General features: G+C 43.5%; 1 protein-coding gene across 1 annotated transcript; it reads left to right on the top strand.

The window, feature by feature from the left end:
• Positions 1-12,826: 12,826 nt before the first annotated feature.
• LOC148526587 (52 kDa repressor of the inhibitor of the protein kinase-like) lies at positions 12,827-19,603 on the top strand. Its single transcript, XM_088470229.1, has 2 exons — positions 12,827-12,959; positions 15,540-19,603. Exons 1-2 carry the CDS (start codon positions 12,942-12,944, stop codon positions 17,898-17,900), a joined length of 2,379 nt encoding a protein of 792 aa, XP_088326355.1. The 5' UTR covers positions 12,827-12,941; the 3' UTR covers positions 17,901-19,603.
• Positions 19,604-24,537: the final 4,934 nt, after the last annotated feature.

The following is a 24,537-nucleotide window of genomic DNA, read 5'->3' as shown; positions in this document are numbered from 1 at the left end:
TGCGAGCATTTGGAAGGGAAAGAGGATCATCCAGTGACGTAGGAGTCGGTCCGTACACATTTTACGCTCGCATCTGCTAATGTATGTACGCCCCAAAAACGCCTCGCCACTCCTGCGTTTTTCCATCTCCACCCTCGTCAACACCCTAAAACGCCCTGTTCTGTCAATCACATTTGACATGTCACTTCCTGTACGCTATTTTAGGAACGAGTACAAAAAAACACACAATCTGCAGTACGCACATGCGCAGTGTTACACCAACGCATGCGCGGTTATTCAACATCGGAGCGCAACGAACGTACTGCTGTTAACGAGCGGCTCTGAATGAGGGCCCATGTCCTTCTGTGTGAGTAGTTGTGTGTCATTGGTTGCTACTGGTTACAGCGGCATGCCCGCATCTGCTTAGCCACACCCCTGCTACTTCCCAGAAACACCCACTGAGTTCCACAGACCATGCGTTTGAATCTGTTCTGCTTCTCTGAGCCCTAACAATCAGGACACATGTGCTGTGTGACTGGGATAGATGCACAGATATAAAACACCAGTTAACTGCGTACAGCATCGACATTATACTATAACTCAAAGTACTATAAAGTAGAATGCACAAAATGTCACCTCAAGCCACAACAAATGCAAGACTTTGACCACCACTGTATACATACATATGATTGCTGCTCACCACCTTCGCAGTTTTCAGCAGGGTGCATGGTGAGGGGCCCACAGGTCACTTCAATATAGCAGATAAAGGCCAGCACTCTCCATTGGAGAAGCTGAATAATTGTGTTTATTCCAAAGTTTCAGTCAAACAAGACTTTTTTCAAGGACATAACACTATGGACCTGATTCTGAATTGGATGCAGTTGTGTCTGTAGCTACGTCTTTTGTCAGTGGCATGCCTACAACTTTATGCAAATGCAGCTACAAAGCCCTTCCATGGTGTACATCCAAACATGCAAGGACTGAGACGTCCTCTCCCAACATCCACAGACGCTGCAATACTGATTAGTGCATCATTAGATGGTCACACCACCTAAACTTGCATAAGCCCTATGACAGATGAAGTTTTTCAGTCTGAGTACGGCCTCTTATGTAAGAGGTTGAGCTTTTGTGTATGCAACCACAACTGACACATCCATGACACTCCCATAACACACTTATAGGACCATCTCCTTGTCACTGCCCAGGAATGCTCATTACATTTCCAATGTACTTCTCCCTACATGTGCCTGAAATTACAATTGTGACTCTGTACAGACACAATTGAGACATGTGCATCAAGGATGTGCAAAGGATGCTTAATATGGCACCGCAGCAGCGATTCTGGCAGCAGGGTGCTGTTCCAGGCACCCTTCTAGCCAGATGCAGGGTCCATGAGGCACCAATGGTGCCGCCCACAGGGCTCTGTGTGGCTGCACCGCTCGCACACACCCCTAGTTCTAACCCTGCTCAGACTCTCTAAATAAGTAAATAAACACCAAAATCCATGTCATTAATAGCATTACATCCCAGAAACTCCACTCCTGTAGACAATACAAAACTATAGGTTGCTATAAGAACGTCAATAAGGGCCAGATTCAGAGAATTACAGAGACGTACAGCTGCTGCGTCTTTGTACTAAGCAGCAGTGCTAAAATATGCAAAAGCCGCAGGAGGTGTCTTAAGTAAAGAGACATCTACTGCCGGCTTCTGTGATCTATTGCTGCATCAGAAGATGCAGCATCAGATCAACTGCGTGAACATCAGACATATGAGTAACCCTAAGGATACTCAGAAAGTCCAGCAAAATCATGCTGCAGGGGCCAGTGTCGCTGCGTCCAGGGACACAGTTTCTGGCTTTGGCTCACCCAGAAAATGGGACCAACACCCTCTCGTTCTGTAACAATCCTCGTCGCCGCCCAGTAAACTCTAGCACAATGACTGACATGCTGCTAGCATTTGTGGCACTATGACCGAAGTTGCAGGACCAGATCTGAACATGCACAGTGCGGCTCCTGCGCAAATAAAAAAAAATTAGGGATTTATGTAAATATCAGATTAACGTAAATCTCTGAATGAGACCCTAAGTACAAGTAAATAATGCTGTAAGTACTGTAAATATACTTTTTAGATGTTTATTTTTTTTTTTACCCTTTGAAAAAATATTCTTAAAATATATATTACTAATACCATGTATGCAAGAGCTTATACAGGTCCCACTAGCACAGATTTGCCTTTCAGCAGATGATACCTGTTGATGTAACATAAGATATGGCCTACAGTGATAGGACTGGCTTTATATCACTTCATTAAGCAGCGTAAGAAAACCTCCTATTGCAGGGTTTCCCAAACTTGGTTCTCAAGGCACCCTGACAGTCCAGGTTTTAAGGATATCTATGTTTGTGTACAGATGGTATAATCAAACTGACTGTGTTACTAATTAAGTCACTTGTGCTTAAACAAGGATATACTTAAAACCTGGACTGTTAGGGTGCCTTGAGGATTGAGTTTGGGAATCACTGTCCAATCGCATTGATTTATCAATAAAACTTCACAAAGGCACCTGCGTGATTCTGGCTGGCAGTAGCAAGCATGACCAAACTTCACAGACCACGCATGCACAGTAGAAATGGAAGCCTGGACTTGGACCTTGAGTTCCATTTTGGAAAGGTAAATGTTTTTTATTTTTCTATGAATTTCCTCTGTATGGTGATAGGGAGAGGAGGAATGCAGCAGTATTTGTACCACCACTGATAAATAGCCTTCCCTAAGCTTCACATGCTTGACCACACTGATTTGGAGCCATTTATATACTGTACAGTAGGTAGAGATATAGAGAGCACTTGTTATCTACACATAGTTGGTGCAAACATTGTGTATGCTTAAGCAATACTCATGCTTACTCATACTTACCTACTCTCCCGAAGTTGCCGGAGGATCCCGAATTTTCGGGTAGCCCCCACACCACCAGAAGAGAGTCCGGATCTACTGCATCCCACCCACTTCCTAGTGAAACAAGCAGGATAGTGAGATAATTGCTGGGAATCACAGCTCTGTATGGAGGAAGTGGGGCCTAATGACATTGGAGCCCGGCCCCGCCCCTAGAAATGGCCCCCTATGTCTCCTCCCCCTTCTTCTCCGCGCGAGAAAATTTAAAAAGTCGGCAAGTTGGTGTTTACTAATAATTCACAATGTACGTTCTCATGGATATTATATCAGCCAACGATATAGCAGCCTCCCAAAGTACTTCAGTGATGTCTCTAGGTCCTTCCTCGTGACCTGACATGCTGCATTCTTATAAATATTGTTTCAGCTGACAATATCGCTGCCTCTAATTTGTGTAGGTGTCAGATACATTAATATGGACTTTTATGGACTATACAATAAGGGACTTTCTATTAAAATGCGAAACTTTAAAATATCAGAGATGCAATTACAACACGTGCCCTCCATCTGCTGAGGAATTATACGTGCATCCCTGCCCTTTTAGCTTTAGCATGCCCCATTAGCAAAACTATGGCAGGGCATGCTGGGATGTGTAGTTCTACAGCAGCTAGAGGTCCTCACGTTGAAAACCCCAGACATAGAGTATTTATTTGTATATTGGTTCAAGCAGGTTGGGTATGAAAACCCGGCGGCAAAATAGCCGCCAGGTAAAACGTCGATGCCGGAAGCCTGAACATTCATAATCCCAACGGAAGAGGTATGTCCCTTAACCCTACCCTTCTCCTCCCCATAACGCTCCCTTAGGCGTGCCTAACCCTAAAACTCCTGGGGTGGTGCCTAACTCTAATTCCACCCTGGAGGTGCCTAAACCTAACCTTTCACGGGAGGGGTGCCTTATCCTAACCTCCTCCCAGTGGTGCCTAACCATAACCCCCCCTTCCCGCATCCTAAACCTAACTCTCCCGGGGGGGGGGGGTGCCTAATGCGGACTTAATAATTCAGAAAAGAGTACTCTTGGTTTATTATAACTAAAACTATACTACACTCTATTCGCATTGTATGTTTTTGTATCCTCTTATTTTAAGGATAAAGGAGAAAAATCTTTTTACGGTGCACACAGCGCTGAATGTGACAACAATTACTCTTTCCATTGCTATTGGTGATTGTAAGCAGACACTTTTTGTTTTTAATTTTAATTGCTGTTGGTATAAGCCTGATTATGTTCAATATAATATACATGCACCCCACAATATAATATATTTAGCAGGAGATTCAAGTAGCCATCAAAACCTTGCAGTTTTATCCTACATGGTATACGAGCAGGAAAATCTTGCTTCGTTCTGCTCACGTTCTATATTGGTGCAAGCAAAATTAAAGCAATTTTTTTTAACCAGCACTAACCAGATATGTGTGTAAATGGAACCTTGTGCATAATTAAATCTAGAACTGTCATCATATTCATGGCACCTAAAATCAACTTAAGAGAAGGACCACTGCTCATGCACAATACATTATAGTGAGCTTGCTATACCGCTAAATTTGCCAGCTCCTGAGTAATGCTGGGCATACAGCACACTATACAATTATCTGCCTGATTATTCCTAATAATTGCACTGTGTGTGTGGCCGTCCGATGCTAAAATACCCATCGATCAGGCATGCCATATCGTCCAGCATGTCCGTCCAATGTGATATTTTATAAGTTATAAGTCAACCGCATCGGGCAGTGTATGCCCAGCTGCGGCCGACTGACAGACCTTTCCCCTGCTTTTTCCCAGAGAAGGAACAGGGAAATGTCTCTTCCCCAGGGGTGGAGCGCAGATATCGGGACAAATACACTTTGGAGATATCTCATATCTGCAGGGTGTCAAGCTGCCAGTTAAAATGTCTGTCAGTCTGACAGGCATGTTATCTGGCAGTGTATGCCCAGGATAAGAGGTGTTAGGGGGTGCTTCTGAGAGAAAAAAATTAAATGATGTCTAATTCACAGTAGGTACAGTAGTCTATAAATAACTGCATATATAAATACATTCACCAGGTCGACATTCAAAACATCGACACTAGATGTGACATGTCAACATTCTTATGTTGACAAAACATACCCAACCTTTTTAATTGGTATTTGAATAAAGGTTTGTGATAAGCAGATTATGTAAAATGACAATTTGCCTTTGATCACCCTATATCTACATTTCCTAGTCTTTTTTATTTATTGTCTCTCACTCTGCAGCAAGTTGTTTCATACAACCAGTTTTATGTTTTACTTCTCTCCTGAAATGTTTTTTTTTTTTTTTTTTTCTTACTTGTTAATGTTACATCATCTATCAGAAGAGTTATTGCACATGGACTGTACAGATGTGTTAAGTTGTGGAGCACAGTAATATCTGCCAGTATCTTCTGGTTTTGCATCAGTGATTTTTAAATGAACTTTTCCCTTACTTGTGTCTCTTGATACTGTGACTCGTCCCTTAAGTGACTGGGCATAATACAAATCACCATTATGGATAATACGGCCAATCCACTCTAGCCCTTTGCCTGGAAATTGTCTGACCCATTCCACACTAAAGATCTTGGAGCTGTCAGTGAGGGAGGCGCCAGACACTGTACATGTCAGCTCCAGAGTTTGTGTTGGTTTAACAGAGTCAGGACCGGACTCCACAAATGAGATTTGGGAAGTGACACCTGTAAATAGACAGGAGATTATTACGGAATGTGCCCAGAAGATTATATTATCATGTACAAATCAATAAACCAAACTCACTCTGTGCTGAGAACACCACACATAACAGCGGAAGTAATTTCTTCATGTTAGACACCGAGCAAAATGACTCAGCTCAGACTCTGGGCTCCTCTATATTGCCCAGTGAGTGGAGCCGTTGTGTATCACCATCACTATTTCAGTAAGGAGCATGACATTAATTTGCATGTCTCCCCCACCCAATGGCTACGTGTATATAAATATCCTATACTTTGCAATGTACAAAACTACAAATCATACTAGACTAGAAAAGATAAAAATTCTTATAACCTTATGTATTATCATTGACGTTACTGTATCAGATGGAGAGATGACAACCTGACCCATCCTCTCTGTATGATATCTGTATGCACCTGAACTGGGCACTGACATTTGTCTTGAATTAGCCTTTGTGCAATTCATTGAAATAAAATAAACCTTTTCTTCAATTCAGGAAAAGTCAGTTCATAAACTTGGGTGCAGACTAAATGGGTCACACAGGCAACATGCATCAGGCATAGGTCTATACTAATACCTAATTCTCAGGACAACACAGGACTAGAGGTCATATAATTGTCACCAATAAATCAAAATATGGTTAATATTTTGTTCACTTAGATCAGAGTAGTATTATTTAGATAATGAATTCATATTTTTTTAAAAATCAACAATTTTGGAGAGATATCTTTTTAAAAATATTTTTTGTTAATGCTCAATGATTAAATATAATAACATCCTGTTTTCAATTTTATTTAATTATTTCATGTTTATAAAATATCAGCAGTGATTATTATTATTGTGCGCAATACGAACTATACAATGTAACAAGGTTAAAACAGACAGTACAAGGGGAGAAAAACAAGAAGACAATTTCTGTACTTGATTGTCCTCACTATTGCAAATTTGTAGGTATCTAGCAAAATAAAAGTAAGAGTTATTTGTTAATATTTTTAGCAAAACATTTAAGCATATCCTCAAATTGTGTTAGTCTAATATGTACAAAATGCTCTAAACAATTCACTTCAATCATAAATACATGACATGCAGCAAGGCTGGTCTGTAAATCACACCTAAAAAGGCATTATATAGACCTTGATTACAGGTAACACAGCACAGCCAGTATTTTCAAACACAAACATAAATTAAAAATGACAGTGCTCAGTTAATCTATTATATATGTGGAGATTGTAGCACTATTTGCTGTAGACTGTGTGGCGGAAGGATATACCAGAGCACATTACTGTTACCTCCTGGTTAGTAGCAGTTTGGGGTGTCCTCTGTACCAGTATATTTGACAATATGAACCGAAACGGCGTTATATTAATAAGTAATTATATTATATTAATAAGTAAACTATTATGATCAAATTTATCAAAACTGAGTACTTCTCAGCCATTTATAGCTGCTCTTCCATATAAAATGTACACCTTAAGAGGGAAAGGTTATCCGTTAATGGAGACACTTCTAAACAAAAATATATTTATAATTTGATATCTCTGTAATTCCTGATATCCTTTGATGTTGATATATAACCATACACATAATGCTTTAATAATCCACTGAAGAGTTAAGTTTTTAATGTTTTGCTTTATTTCATATTGCTATATTATTTTAATGAAATAAAAGTTAATTTTTAAACAAATCTGTGAATGGACTCCTGCCTTTATGTCTGTATCCAGGTCATATCTGTAAATAATACTTCAGATGTACATTGTGCATTCACACAAAACTGATAATCAGAATTTTATATTTATAATAAATTAGTTTTCATTCACAGCTTTAGTTTATTTTATGAGTATCTGCATGTCTTTCTGCTGTATCTACTAATGGTATATAGCTAGGCTTTCACATGTTTTGGTACTTTATTTATATACTTAACTTTTTGGGGTGTGTGACCACCTCTGCGTTTGGGTGCTGCCCTGTTGTGTTGAAGCGCTTTTTTCTTTGCATTATAATTTAGAGCTACAGAGGGCACTGCTTAATGGGCACAACTACAGGGGGCCTTGCAGAAGGGGCACAGCTACAGGGAGCATTGTATAGTGGGCACAGCTACAGGGGGCATTGCATAAGGGCCACAACTACAGGGGGCATTGCTTTATGGGCACAGCTACAGGGGCATTGCATAATGGGCACAACTACAGGGGGCATTGCAGAAGGGGCACAACTACTGGGGCATTGCTTAATGGGCACAACTACAGGGGGCATTGCAGAAGGGGCACTGCATAAGGGACACAACTACTGGGGGCACAGCATAATGGATTCTACTGCCTGAGAGCCAGTGTGTGTGTGTGTGTGTGGGGGGGGGGGGGGCAGCCTGAGAGCTGGGGGGATGATATCTGCTTTCATGCTAGTGGGGGCAGAGTGGGGCTGTTGAGATAACTCCGACGGTGGGTGGTGGGGTGGCTTGGAGTGACACAAGGGGTCGCTGCAGTGGCATGGGGGAGCTGCAATGACACAAGTATGGGCTGGAGTGACACATAGAGGATCTGAAGTGTGTATTATGTGAATCTTGCTTTTTCAATGGATTTTATGTGGTTCTGGATTTCAAAGTGTATTTTATGCGGATGTGGTTTTTAAAACATATTTTATGCGTATCTGGCTTTTTTCAGTCTATTTTATGTGGTTCTCGATTTCAATATGTATTTTGTGTGGATGTGGTTTTTTTAATGTATTTTATGTGGATGTAGCTTGTTTCTGTGTATTTTATGTGAACGTGGCTTTTTCAATGTTTTCTATATTGCTCTGGCATTTATTTTCTCTTCAACAGTGAAAAAATTATATTGGGAACATTATATAAATTGTGTATTTTCAATGTTCTGGGCTCACCCCCAACGTGACTAAAAATGGGGAGGTGATACAAGGTCATGCTCCTGCAAATGTCACACCAAAGGCGTGCACACAAAAATGGGGCATGGCCTTGTGACAGCTAGGCCATGCCCCATTTTTTGCGTGGGCGCCTTCCGCGCGCACACGCAATCGTCTCTTTAACTTCACTACAGATATTTTTTGCCTGATTGGTTGGCCACCCCTGATCTATTACTAGAATCCTCTACTCCCATCTCTGTTTGTGACCCACTTCTTGACACATGATTTCTTTCAAGGGTGAGTGTGCATACTGTAAGAGCCCAGTGTGTGACTAATTACCTACCAGTGTATATTACAGAATGTAGCCTACTTTAAATTCAACATGTTGAACACACCAGCGCAGTATTCTTTGGTTTATTCTGTGTATTTTTGAGGTTGGCATACCTCTTTTTATACTGCTGCAGGGTGCCTCTAACCAAACAGACTCACACAGGTCCAGTAATTATTTATCTTTTTTGCTGTGTTTTCCAAGCATTGATTAGGCAAGAAGAGGCGGCCATCAGTCACTATGTGGCCCAGAAGTTGATTGCAATTCGCCCTGGCATGCCGTCAGAGGTCTTGAATAAGAAGGGTCAACACTGCAAATATTTACTCTTTACATAAACTTAATGTAATTGTCAATAAAAGCCTTTGACACTTATGAAATGCTTGTCATTTTACTTCAGTATACCATAGTAACATCTGACAAAAAGGTCTAAAAACACAGAAGCAGTAAACTTTGTGAAAACCAATACTTGTGTCATTGTAAAAACTTTTGGCCATGGCTGTACATGTCATGTTTTAATAAATACTAAAATAGAGATTACTCAGATGAATAAAATGAGAATGTTTAGACACTGCATGCATTTCATGTCACTCATAAATAATCACACAAGTTTCTCATGAATCATTCCTTACTGGTGAAAAAATTACTTTTGTCAGCTATGCTTTGATTTGCTGTTGAACCACTTCCACCACTAGTGGCCGCTATGGAGATTTCTTCATGGGAGCTGCGCTCTGCATTTCTACCACCAGTGGCCCTTAAAGTTAAAGCAGCATCATTACTTTAAAGACTTTATGGGGAGGATGTATTACAGCAGCACAGATCGTGTCGCTATAACTCTTTCTGCTTCGCCTCTTTACCGAAGAGGCGAAGGAAGCACTACCGATGAGCTGTATGAACATCTCATCTGCTGGAGGGAGTGAAACCCCCCCTTAGGCTATGCCTGCCTGAGCACACAGAGAATCAGCCTAGTGTTGATGTGCTGTGTCTCCCTTCCCGGCTGGCTCCAATGGACATGCGCAGGATCTCACAAGCATCATGAGATCTCGTGTGCAGCCTCCAGAGCCGGCAGCCGCGACAGTGCTGTCTGTCCCTGCTGTGGTGGTAGGGCAACGCCAGCTTCAGCTGTCGATATAGATAGCCGCAGCTGTCAGAACGGTCGGTGCCACTGACTGTTCATACATTGCCTAGCTTATCGGCACTGCTATCTAAAAGGTAATGACAGCGGTGTATAACACCGGACCCCCCAATAATACAGTTTCCCCAATGTTACTACTTTGTAATCTGCTAGCAACATTATATATACTTCCATTCTTGGACTGTCTATTGAGTTTGATATAATTGTTCAGTCTTCAGCTTTATAGTATCACCAACCTTTTAATACTGTATTGTTATTATTTCCTGCACCTGATATTCTGCCTGGACTCAAGCCTTCGGGACCCATATCCCTTGCATATTTTTATTGTTTCACCTCCAAAAGTTTGGTTATAATACAGACCCTCATATCCATTGTTTTCTGTTCTGTTAAGCTGGGTACACATGTATACAATTGTTGGCCCATTCGTTCGATATCAGAAGAGTGTGCACACACCTCCGATCATGTTTTGTCGGAGGAAGATCTGATAAATCGAAGGATCACATCCGGGCCAGGTCGGACCAAAATTGCAGTGTGTATGCACCTTCACCCGTTCTTGCGACCATTCTTACGATTGTAAACCAAAGCAGGGCCACCTCTGTGGACATACATAATTAAAACAGGCCAGGAAGCATGCTGTGTCTCACGCTTCTCTTCATGTAAACATTCACCCTTTTTGTTGCTTGTTCAGAACTTTCTTTGACCCATACACCCTTTACCATAAACTTTTCCCCAGCACAGGTATGGATTGAAAGATAAACAGTAAAAAGGCTGACAATATCGTCAATAGATCAACAGTGACAAAAGGCTGACACACTAAAGATCGACATGGAAGCAGGTCGACAGGTACAAATGGTCGACACATTTTTTTGTTTTCTAACCCTCCCCTTGGTGCCTAACCATAACCGTCCCTTCTAGTTCCTAACACTAACCCTCCGGTAAGTGCCTAACACTCCCTCCTGGTGCCTAACTGTCGGGGTAAATGCCTAACCCTAACGGAAAAAAAATTGTTGACCATTTTGTCAACCTTTAGTCCTTGTCGACATATTGACTGTCTAACATCTGGTGTCTATCTAGACATTGTCAACCTTTTTACTGTCGATCTATAGACTGGATCCCCCTAGCACATATACTACAAGCCAGCCTTTTTTCTCTATTGATACAAACTATCAGGGCTTGCTGGCATGTGTAGTTACACAACTTGCTGGGACGTGTACTAATGCAAGTGGCCTTGCCTCCTGTGTGTGTTCCGTGGTTGGTGGAGCCAGTACGTGTGTTTGCAGTGTAGTAGAGGCAAGCCAGGGAGCTATAGAGAGGAGCTTTTACAAAACTTCCAGTTCAGTTGTGAGAAATAGGCCTTAGGGCGGTGCGGACATTGCTGTCGCACAGGGCGGAGCACCCCTCAGTCCCTGCATATGGCTAGCAGGCTGCCTGAAACAGCACTCTGCAGCCAGCATCAGTGCACACCCTGCAGCATGTACAACAGCTTGGAGCATCCTTAGGACACTCCGACTAGTGCTGTACTGCTCCGGTTATGGCGTAGAGATGGACATTGGAAGTCGATGGGTTAGCAACCATCGATGTTTCCGATTTGATGGAAGTACTTTTTCCATCGAATACAGGGAATTCTATGGTTGTCAGCCATCAGATGCAGCTTTCCAATGCCCATAGCAGAGCAGCGGGTGAGCAGAATAGATGCAGTGCGCAAGTACACAGCATATATTATAAGTGTAGGAGGAGCCTGGGGCAGCCCAGCATCTCGGGAGTGCTTGGCACGTCCGCACAGTGATGGCAACAGGGGGGGATGTGAGGCTCCACCCACTCAATGCACACAAATGGTTGCAATGTGATGGGTATTTGCCACCGCATAGCTAGATTTGATGTTGGAAGCTTGGCAACCATACGATGCCGGGCTTCCGATGTCCATCCTTATTATGGTATTCCCTCCCCCTGGGGTGTAGCCTTATGACAATATGCGCTCAGGGCGCACTGGAGCCCTGTTGGTTAGGTCTAGCTGCTCTACAGGACCTCTGACGTAACAACCATGTGACCCACAACAAAAAGGGAGGGACAATGTACAGAACGGGGGCCAAGTGTCCCCCCACGGGCTTGCTTCGCTCGTCACTAGAGGTCGGCAGAACGATTCACTACACTGAGTTGAGCCACATGGCTCAACTCAGTGAAGTGTCTCGAGTCAGTGTTTCGAGACACGGCTCTTTAGGTAGTGCAGTGCTGTAGCCAGCGACTCAGAGTGAGTCGCTGACAGCTCTGCCCCCTACACTGCTGATCTGGCTCAGTGCAGAAGTATAATCAGGTCGGATCAGCAGTGGAGTGTAGTGGGCGGAGCTGTCACTCACTCTAGCTGCCACTGACAGAGAGACTAGGGGAGGTGGGTGTCTCAACTCACCAAACACTGAGTGGCTCGAATCATTCACTTATCTGAATGATTCGAGTCAGTGTGTTGAGACACTCACTCACTAGCCATCTCTACTCGTCACAGATTTATATTCCCCTTCTCTGCCCACGTGGATAGTAACACTGGTAGCTGACCAACCCTGCCATAGTGGTCATGGGTTGTAACGTCAGCGGTCCTTTCTCCAATCCTGGGTAATCTAGCAACAAGTGAGCCCTGTTACGAGGATGGTAGACCCTACCTGTTATACTGGGCCGCTGGGTACCTGGGTTACGACAAAAAAAAAAAAAAAAAAACAGCAAAGATGTTTTGCAAATGTTCTCTATAAACAACAACACTGCTAGGGATAAATGCAATCGGAGGAAGAGATTTCGGGCGCAAGCTCCGCTGTGAGGCTAGGAGAGCGAATCTACACCACACTCTTGTACTGCCCGTGGTGGTGCAGCAGACAGTCGTGGTGTCATTTACCAGAGACAGACTGTATGGAGTGTGTGTGGGAGCTTCATACCGGAAGTACACCACAGCCACTTCCGTTTCCTGCCTGGTGCTAGGTGTTTCCCTGTCCGCTCGGTGCGCGCTGGTGGAGCCCGTGGGCCGCGCTGTGAGGCATGGAGGCCGGCATCTCGGTGAGCCAGTTGCTTGTAGTTATTACTACACTACCTCGCTCATGTTGTGCTCCGTCTGCACCGGAGCCGCCCCTCCCGCACACCTACCGACACTGGTCAGGTACTCTAGGCCAGCGCAGTAGAACTACAAATCCCAGCATGCAATGTCGTTGGCAGGATCGGACTAGTAGTTCCCCAGCCAGGTTGCCTGAGATCTCCCTGAATCAACGCGAGTTGGGTGTACACCCCTGTGTGTCTGCTGCTGTATGTTATGGACGCAATGGCCACATTTCCTGTATATCTATCCATAAATTATAGACCCGCGTTTCCTTCTAGTAGACAGATCCTACCGGGAAGACTGCTGTAAATAGCCGCTGCCTACATACATGGGTTCTAAATAAACACAAACTAAACTACAATCTAAAGGTACCATAAAATAAAGCCTTATTGAGACTGTTACAATAATACAGTGTAGGTCAGGGGTTCCCAACCACGGTCCTCAAGGCACACTAACAGTCCAGGTTTTAGGGATAGACATACTTGAGCACAAGTGACTTAATTAGTGCCTCAGTTATTTTGATTAAACCATCTGTGCACAATCATGGATATCACTAAAACCAGGACTGTTAGTGTGCCTTGAGGACCGAGGTTGGGAATCACTGGTGTAGGTAGTCCCGTAATACTGAGTGTTATAAGCTGGGTGAACACTTGGCCCAATTAAGCAACTGCAGTAAATGTTGGAAACAACTATTTCATACAAAAACCTGTTTTACTATTTTGATGATGACAGTATTTGCTAATAGGAAGGGGTAGTGGGATCAACCTACTTAGAGGTTTTTATTGATATGACATTTATAGAAATCAAGAAAAAAATTTGCTGGTCCAAGTTTTCTGCCAGCAGATTTCACATCGCCTGCTTTAGTATGTTTATGATCGAAAAGTGCTTTACAACGTTACTTGCAGTTGTTTAGTGTACTAAGTTTTCGCCCAGCTTAGGACACTTGGGGCCTGATTCAGAGAGTTTTGCTAATGCAACTGCGATCTCTCACGGATCGCAGTTGCGAAAATATGCTAATGTTTTCCAAAGCTTACCCGAGCATAGGGACGCCCACTGCTGCCTTCTCATTTCTGTCCAAGTACGTGCAACAGCGTGACCATCGGCAACATCGACACAGAACAGGCAGCCACACTGCTTCTGAGTAAATCTGACCTGCCACAAACCCTGTATCTTTCCTGACACACTGAGATCTCTCATACTGCGAAAGAGATCACAATGGCTAATTTATGCACACCCATGAAACATCCAGAACCACCTGCGTTGCCTTATCCTTCCCCGTTACCTCCCCCAAATGCTGACTACCTGTCACTCACTTTGCAAGTGAATCATCTTTGTGAGCGTAATCGCAAACTAATTGCAGCTCGTGAGCAGTACGGCTTTCATGCATGTGCAGTGGTTAAAAAATTGCTTCATCTGCGTAAATATGGGCATTGCATAAATCTCTGAATTGGTCATTACACCATTAGTTGTAATGTAACATTCTATGGAGCATTACTATGACACCTGTAGATTGTACAGTTTATCCATCATACAATAGATTGATATACTAGAATACATACACACACTCATCGGTGAGCTCTTTGGAAATCATGTTTATCTTAGTCTAGGGGTTGGGCACCCCTGTTTTCCAGCAGCTCCCGTTAACATGGGATAGGTGACTTTAGCAGTACCAGTGGACCCCTTGATTCCACATCATTGATGCATTATATATATATATACACACACACACATATATAAGCAGGAGTCAGGTGTGGCACTTGGCACAATAAATAGGCAAGGACACAAATGTCAGTTGTCAACGTTTCAGTGTTAGATACACTATCGTCAGGATCTCACGATAGTGTATCTAACACTGAAACGTTTACAACTGACATTTGTATCCTTGCCTATTTATTGTGCCGAGTGCCGCACCTGACTCCTGCTTATGTTGCTTCTTGCTGTGAGGGCACCGGCCAGGGCTGCTTTATTTTTTGGAGTGCTGGACCTTTCTATATCTCTCTCTCTATATATATATATATATATATATAATTAGTGTGTGTGCGCAAAATTGTCCTGCCTCCACAACACTCGTGCAGTTGGAATCCCGAGTCCACGCCCCAAATGCGAGCAAGGGAATCGGGACAGACATGGAAGAGGACTGGCTGCCGAGGAAAGTATGGGAGAGAGGCGGAACAAAGTGACGAGGGGAGGGTGGGGCAGAGCGGGGGCTGAGACTGAGGAGACTCAGCATATGTCGGATCTGCCTCATACATACATATATATATATATATATATATATATATACACACACACACAATCCAATGGACCGGCACTCCGTGGGCAGTGCTCCAGCACTATACTTGCTCCGGTGCCCTACTGTGGGTAGAACCAACAACACCCTCCAATAGCACATACGAGGCAGGCGGCACTCAGAGTGCCGCTTGCATCGTATGTGCTATATATATATATATATATATATATATATATATATATATATATATATATATAAAGTTGACTACCTTCGAACTGTCCAGTAGCAAATAACTTTTTTTTTCTCTTTCCAGAACCCTGTATTTGTACCCTTCAAACGTCCAAATGAAGAAGATTTAAATGCCATGGAAGGTAAAAGATTATGTCCTATTGACCCAGACATTATTAAAAAAGAAATAAAAGAAGATGAGGATGAGCCAGTCAGCTGTGAAGAGGCATGGTTAAAGGGCTTTGGCTTATACAGTGATGATATGACTCAGTCAAGTAACCATTCTAATGCTGCTGATATCAACTTGAATGCATTTGCAGAAGCTGTGTTAGATTCTAGTCCAGAATTCCATTGTCAGGTAGATGAAAATACAACAAAAGTTTTTGATGTGGATAAGCCGTTCCAGCCTTCTGCAGAACTTGTGCCCCCACAGTGTTTCGGAAACAGGAAGCTAAGGTTCCAGAGCACTTGGTACACAGATTTTCCATGGCTTCACTATAGCCCTCATTTGAAAGCTGTTCTTTGTTTTACCTGTGGAAAAGCTGAGAGTATGGGGCTTTTGGGCTCTTCAAGGAGAAGAGACTCTGTATTCACAGTGGTAGGGTTCTCTAATTGGAAGAAGGCTCGGGAAAAGTTTGGCTCTCACCAGAAATCGAAGAGCCATGAGTTTGCTACCTGGAAATTAATGCATGCCTTACAGAACCAGAAAAGAGAAGCTGCTTTGGAACAGCAAAGGAAAGTTAGACAGGCTATTCCAACCCTGTGTCTCAACAAACTGATTGGTGCAGTGCGTTTTCTAATCCACCGTGGTCATACATTTCAAAATCATGAATCAATTGAAGAGAGTCTATTTGAGCTTCTGAAATTCTTAGGTCAAGACAGTGAAATGTTCAAATATTGGCTCATGACTAATCAAAATTTCACTAGCCCAGAAATCCAACATGAAATAATCGGCTTAATGAGCCATGAGATCATAGGTTTAATTACAAAGGATGTGAACCAAGGCTCAATGTACTACTCTGTAATTGTAGACCACATTGAGAATTCTGACTTGCAGCAGCTGAGCCTCTGTTTACGATACTTGGATTCCGACATGCATCCTCAAGAGGAATTTATTGGCTTTCTTGACCCAATAGAGGAAACTGGTACCTCTGCTGCAAATCATATTTTAGAACTTCTTGATCGACATTCTTTGCCTATTGATCTTCTAAGAGGAATTGCATTTGAGGTATCTTCTACTTCTTCACTTTGCTACATGGAATCACGTGCCTTGCTTAAACAGAAACAGCCTCTAGCCATGTTTGTACATTGTGGAGCTCCTTGTGGTAGTTTTCTGGCAAGAGATGGTTGCCACGCGAGTCCATTTCTGCAGCAAGCTTTATATTCTGTTAATGACCTATGCAAATTATTCAGCAAAACACCCAAGTTCAAATTTTTCTTTTCGGAAGTAATGCCAAGTCTTGTTTGTCAGACACGGTTTTTGTGCTCTTCAAAGTGGTGTGTTAACCTGGCAGTGATCAATACTGTTATTCAGCACTATGGCATAATCCTAGATGGCCTTAGAGAAATGCAAGCACATACTGGTGTTTCTGGTGTAAGAGCTAATGTCTTGTTACGAGAATTTATTGAAGGAAGTACAGTTGTGAGTTTGCTCATTATAAGGTCGATAATGGAATCCCTCAACATTCTTAATATTAATCTGGAAGAGCAGGACAGGCTTATGTTGAGTACCCTGAAAAAAATAAGACTGGTAAAAGAGATACTGGTGAGGGTGCGGCAAGAAGTTTCAGTGTTGGATTTCATAAGACAAGCTGAAGACTTTGTCATTAAACTTAATCTGTTACCCTTAACCATTCCACAGCAGAGACTGTTATGTCCTCAGGATCTGGAGACCATGAATCACCAAGTTTCTCTGCCTAAGGAGGATTTTTTCAGAAACGAGTATTTGAAGGTGCTTGATGCTGTTATTTCTCAACTGGAGAATAGGTTGCTTCAACAAGGTTTTATTGATTACTGTCATCTGGAAGATGTGCTGCTTAGTACAGGAAAAGGAGAATCTGACAGTGTTATTGAAGAAAAATTGGGAATCCTTTCTAAATACCCAGAGTTCAATGTCCGAATGCTAAAGGTCCAGTTGGAAATGTTTGCCCACAAAAACAGCTACAGCTCTTTGCCAGAAGCTGTAAGTCTTTACAACTCCGTTAGTCCAGAAGTTAAGGAGTTTTTCAGTGAGTTGGGTAAATTTCTAAAGCTTCTGCTCATAATTCCTGTGAGCACAACTGTGAGTAAGCAGGTCTGCTGCCCTTTCCAGAGACTGAAGACTTTGTTGAAGCTCACGACCACTGAGACTCGTTCAAATGATGTAGCGGTTTGCTACGTGAATGAGACACGCTTGGACAACCTCTGTTTGGAAACTATTGCACACAACTTTGTCCATGGTTTTTGATTTTAAGGCTGAATTTGCTGTGCGTCTTATTGGACCTTTGGATGTGGCTGAATTACATTTGTACGACATAGCAGCATTTTTACTTATTTATGTACTTTTCTTACTGTCCAGCCTTTATATTTTAATGTGAAAATGTTTAATTTCAGCTTTGTTACATATTCTATAGTGATGTTTGCTTATGTGAGGTTTCTGATTTGTTTAAAGGTCTGTTTAGTCAGTTACCCTGCAAGTCTTTTATATATATTTTTTTATTTCTGGATAGATGTATATAACTTGATGTCGAATATTGAATGAAAATTGCGGACTTAACTTTTTTTTATAAACCATAACTTATTGCTTTTTATTTCGAGATTAAATGTGATCGTGTCACACCAAGCATAAAATCCTTTATATTTCGTAAATGATATTATTGCTTTGTAAAAATGTACACGATATTCTGCTACATTGCAAAGCAGATTGGTTATCAAACAAAAAATAACTTGTTGGCAAATAAAATGAATGCATTCAATAATACAGTAATTGCTATTTAAAAACACCTTTCTTATCGGTTAACGAATAGAGCACAGGTAACATTAATTGGATAATAAGTGGGATGTTTTGGAACACCATTTTATACTAGGTGAAAATAGTCAGGTAAGGGGTAATCAGTATGGTAATACCTAAATCCCCATATGAAAAGCAGCTAGTAGGGAATTGTAAGGACAGCAATATTAAATGACTGACCCAGAAGTACAGGCTACGGACCAGACAAGGAAACCAAGCTCCAGTATTCTGAGAGTGACAAGGTGGCAGCTAGTGTTTTTAGAGTTTCAGTTATGGCTGCTGAGTAAATGGCAGTTAAGAAAACAAAAGATTGTTTATGGTTATATGAGTACCTGGGGTAGATTGAGCTTGAGATCCTTTTATAGCCTTGTCTTCACCGGATGTTTATGGCTGTGTATGCTAAGAGAGGCCTCAGGAGGAGATTTTATAAGACTGCATTGATTAGAAGAGACAGGCGCAATATGCCTGCATAGCAAATATACAATACTGCTTTACGCAAAAGTAATATGGAAAATGTTAAAAAAAAAAACACATTGTTTTTTATTCTTTATGCATAGTTTGAAAAGCAAAACTTTTCAAATTGACCAGTTTTGGATTTTTGGTTCACAGACTTAATGGAGATCTAAATAAATGGGCTATTATGCGTTTGTGTGAGTTATGCACATAAACTTAAAATATCAGCGGCAACATCTAAAACTAATACAGACGCACATGTACTTTGTAATATAGTATATAACCATCCACATAAAGTTTTTTTATTTTGCTAATACTATTGAGTTCATACTATATTCGCAGATCAATAAATCTACGCATATGTAATTCATGTTTATTCATAGAGTCGGTTGTCCTCAGTTGATTGGGTATGCTTTTATTTATATATATATATATATATATATATATATATATATATATATATATATAATGTTAGTGTTACTGTACAGGTCAGATCCAAAGTCACCATTTCAGCTATAGTCCAGGGAACAGACTCCAATGGATGCATCACCAAGTGATCTGGTAAGAAGCAACTGTAATACATGACCATAACATGTTTCTGACGTTAAAGACAAAACCGAAAGTTTCCAATGGAGACGTCCTGAATTAGTAGCATTTTTATATGTGTATATGGATAATTACCGGTATAATAAATCACCTTTGTCTAACTCTGTTTCAAATTATTTAATTTTGTTCATAAAAATCTTATCCTCCCCCAATTTGTCGTCCTCTTCTCTCCACTGCAGAATGTTATCAATAAGAAAATGTGTCTTTTCATCACATCCAGGATTAGTATAATTTAGATGTATTCTGGACTGTATGGTAGGGTTTAAATGAATTGCATGTGATGCTGCAATTGTCGTCTAACCTCTGCAGGATCTGTGCAGCCTTCGGTGGTAAAAACAAAAACATGGTCTCGAAGCATTGGCTGGTAGTAGAAAAATTGTGTGTGGGGGGGTTCCCAATACACATGACTAGGCGTTACCGGCTAGTTGATATCAATGCTGGGCTTCCTAGGGAGTAGGGCTCACAAAAAAAAGGTAAATAAATACAGGGCCTGATTCAGAGATGTACACTAATGCTGCAGCAGCAGCAAATTTATACACAGTGGCCGTACGAACATACGCAGACATTTAAGATGGCTATAGTCAGCAGAATGGCCCTGGAACAGGCGTCAGAGCCATTTTCACTGAGTATAGGATCGCAGTCGCAGGCAGAGACACGCCACGAAAATGGTTGTGACGTGCCTGCGTTTGATTTGCCATTTCCCCGTTGCCACCCACAAATGGCCCCTACCTGTCATTTTGTGAATAAATTCTCACTGCGAACGACATCAGTAATGATGCCTGACGCATGTGCAGACCACCAATAATTGCTCAACTCTATGGGGTCTATTTACTAAGCCTTGGATGGAGATAAAGTGAACAGAGATAAAGTACCAACCAACCAGCTCCTAACTGCCATGTTACAGGCTGTGTTTGAAAAAAATGACAGGTGCTGGTTGGCTGGTACTTTCTCTGTCCACTTTATCTCCATCCAAGGTTTACTCCCTAAACACCAGTATTTAGTCCATCTCTGAATCGGGCTTTCAAATTTGTTCATCTTTTAATAAAAAATCACCACCACCCCCTCCCCGAACCTCTAGTTTAACACTGTATTACTTACAAATCCCTTGGGAAAGGTCCATGTAGGCATCCTGGTACTAAGCAAAACAAAAAAACTTTAAATGACGCACAACTGATTCCTATGGAAGCCAGTCACACATGACAGGGCTATTGCAGACTGCAATAGGGATGAATAGGAGCATTTTGATTAGAGCATGAGAGCTGCCACACAGACCAATCATAGAGAGATCAGCTGTGAAAGCGTGCAGCATCCAAACAGAACACACAGCTGTTGGCTACCAAGCAGCTCAAAAAGCACTGGGTACGCCCCCCAGTGTAATGGGCAAGGTGCACTGCCACAACCCCAGTGTGACGTATAACATGATGTACAATGTGGTCGTGATATCCGGCCATGTCCCTTTTTCACGCATGCACTGAAGATGGCATTTGAAGAAGACCGACTGCCAGCCAACGGAGGAGGGAGTTTACTGGTATGTAAGAGGGAACAAAAAGTATGGTGGTTGCTCATATCAGCTTAATGACATAGCACAGGTGCTTGTAAAGGGCAGAGTTTACACTGAACACAGAAAAAAGGGATTTGCCCTCCAGCACACTAGCAAAATCAACAAAAAATACTTAAATCCTACATGATAATAGAGATACAGAGGTATTAGTTGCATACATTTGCAAATATATGAATAAGCGCCAGGCCAATCATCAAGGCTCCTCTATACTGGCGTCCCTAACTTAAGGGGTTCACGTCCGAGAAGCAAGGTACCCCAAAAAATTCCAGCCAAGGACCATCCCCAGGGCATCACACGAAAAGGGGAAAAAAGGTGATCGTGAAGTGTAAAGGATAGATGTGTAAGGATAAATCAATAAGTGGTAATGAAATGTGAAAGAATTAAAATCACAAATAATAAACAAATAGAAAAGTGATACAAATATTCTATGTGAATTAAGTGGTGATGCCCTGATAAAGGTCCAGCCAGAACAACTCTGGGGGCCCCACTCCCAAACGCTCACCCCAAAATAATTTTTCTACATCAGGGTCCATAGGGTATCCACAGGATACCTTGGGGTACAGGTGATGACGTCAGGCATTGGGCACCATAGAGTTAAGTTTTCAGCCTCCCAGTATGCACTAGGGTACCCCTCCTATACCCCGCCCCCGAGCCAAGGCATCTCAGTTTCGTTGGTGCCCAGCTCGGAGTCGGAGCACCTGTTTAGAGGGGGCTAAGAATAGCCCCTGAAGTTTCTTCAAGGCAGCTGTGGCTGCACATCTGGGAGTACAGCATGAACAGTCACTGCTGACGTCCATGCCGTCTCCCCTACACCCCGCCGGTACCAGAACGCCGGTACTGATCCGGGGATGCTGGTAAGTATCTGGGGTCACAGCTAGTGGTGACCCCAGATGCTTCAGACCATGGCCGGATTCAAGGGGAGCAGGTAAGCAGCGGGGGTCCCGCGGTGGGTCCCTGCTGAGCGCATGGTTCACAGTCCCCAGCAGGGGGCTCCCTGGGGACTGGCTGCAGCGTGGAGCCAGGTACTAACCTGCGCTTCCACTACCCCGCTGGGATAGTGGGCCGCAGCTGAGCGGCAAGCGCTGTGGCCTCCCAGGGGTTAATTGCATGCCAGGGGAGCGCGCCTTCCCTGTATACAGCCGGCGCCTCCCCCGCTGTACACAGCCCTCTCTGCGCTGCCGATTGGTCCTGTGGCAGCGCTCCTCCCCCAGGCCGGCCTCTGCTCCTCAGTGGCCATCTTTGTATGGTGAACGCTTCTGGAGCTGCTGATCGGTGGCATCGCGGTCTGGGTCCCCCGACATACCTCTCCTCCATTGACTACAGGTCTGTGTATGCAGCGCTGTGTCCTACCAGACTCTGTGTCTGTGTAGTTGAAAAACAGCGCTGATAGTGCAGGGATTGATTTCTTCTGCATTGTATGTGACTTCTGCTAGCGTCTGCTGCCTGTACTTTCACTTTCTACTGTCAGACATTTTACTGTCCCTGCTCTTACTCTGCTAAAGCCCTTGCGGTGCGGTGATTGCAGGGCGGTTCTCCCACTATACTAACGAGTATCAGTGAGAGGGGTCACATACTTACCATCATGTCTGACAGTGAATTTCCTCTCCAGCTTATGTGTACTAAGTGCAATGTACCAATAGCGGAGGGGGAGGGTAACGCAGAGGGGCTATGTCGGCAGTGTTATTTATTGGCACGGCCAATTACTGTCACGGCTCCGGTACAGGAACCTCCCTGGGCTTGTTTCGCTAAGGCGCTTGCAACCTTAGTGGGCCAGTTAGCTCTGCCACCTGTGTTTTCCCAGATGGGATTGTCCCAGCAGTCAGTGGTGTCGTCACCCATGCAGGGTTTCCCGAGACAACTGATGGTACCCCACAGTCTCCCTATTTCCCCTCTCCAGGTTTCACAGGAGCCTGCGTGGGTTAATTCACTGACAAATTCAGTACAGCATTTGTCGGAAGTGTTACAGGGGGAGTCTGTGTTGCGGCCACATAAGCGGCCTGTGGCGTCTCTGTCCGCTCCTTATAAGGATGACGACATGACGTCCGATGATGGGGAGATTCTGGATCTATCTGACCAAGAATCTCTCCGTACTAAAGAGTCGGACGCTAAGTCCAAGGTTTATATTCCTGGCCTTATTCGGGCAGTCCGCACGGCTTTAGTTATTGAGGATGATGATCCTCCGGTGTCCAAGTCCAAATATGCCTTTATCAAGGATATTAAGGGTGACGCCACAGTGTTTCCTCTTTTGGGTCAGTTAGTGGACCATTTGGAGGAGGCGTGGAAACATCCCGGAAAACGGTATCAGCCTCAGAGGTGCTTAGCCGTGGCTTATCCGTTTGCTGACAATTATTTTTCTAAGTGGGAATCCCCTCCACAGGTGGATTCTCATGTGACACGCCTAGTCCGATATGCCACCTTGCCCATGTCTTCCATGTCCTCCTTGAAGGATGCTACGGACCGCAAGGTGGAAATCTGCCTAAAGTCCATTTATTCCCTTGCGGGGGGCGTCCAGACCGGCTATGGCCGTGTGTTGGGTAGACAGAGCTATGGAGCGCCGGGCTGATAGTTTGCAGACGTCTTTGGACTCTGACTGCTCAGCTGAACAGGCCGAGTTGGTAGGCAATCTCTGGGATTCAGCCACTTACATCAATGAAGCGGCCTTGGATATCAGTATCCTCACCTCTAGGATTTCTTCTGCAGCTGTTGCTGCTCGTCGCACCTTATGGTTGCGATCTTGGAAAGCGGACGCTGATTCCAAAAAGGGCTTAGAAGCTTTGCCTTTTAATGCAGAAGTCCTATTTGGTCCGGATCTGGAAAAAATTGTAACTACGCTGGCAGCAGCCAAATCTGCATGTCTCCCGTCTGCTGCGGTCCCTTCAAGTTCGGGTACGTCGTCCTTTCGGCCTTACAGGGCCCAGGGTAGGCCTAAAGCACAGTCTTTTCCCCGACAGGCTGGGCCCAAGAAATCGGCAAAGCCCAGGAAACAGGCCTGGAGTACCAGACGTCCGGCCCTTAAGTCAGATGACAAACCTGCGGCCTGACGGTCCGGGCCTCCCTTTGGGGGATCCCAAAGTGGGAGGCCGCCTGCTGCAGTTCGGCCAGTGTTGGTCGATAACCACGATAGACAATTGGGTTCACGAGGTGGTTTCTCACGGGTATGCCCTCTCCTTTTGGCACAGGCCCCCATCCCGTTTCTTCACCACAGGCCTTCCATTAGACCGGAACAAAGCCTTGGAACTGCGTAAGGTTTTGCACACTATGCTCCAGGCTGGAGTTATAGTGCCTGTTCCATTCTCCCAGAGGGGCCAGGGTTTCTATTCCAATCTATTTTTGGTGCAGAAACCCAATGGGTCGTACCGTCCAATACTCAACCTCAAGGCTCTCAACAAGTCCTTGAGGGTGCCTCGGTTTCGGATGGAGACCCTACAGTCCATCATTCTGGCGCTGGAACCTGGGGATTACATGGTGTCATTG

This window comes from Taudactylus pleione, unplaced genomic scaffold (assembly GCF_031769625.1).
Source record: "Taudactylus pleione unplaced genomic scaffold, aTauple2 ptg000095l, whole genome shotgun sequence".
NCBI classification, from domain to species: domain Eukaryota; kingdom Metazoa; phylum Chordata; class Amphibia; order Anura; family Myobatrachidae; genus Taudactylus; species Taudactylus pleione.
This window is presented reverse-complemented; position numbering and strand designations above follow the sequence as displayed.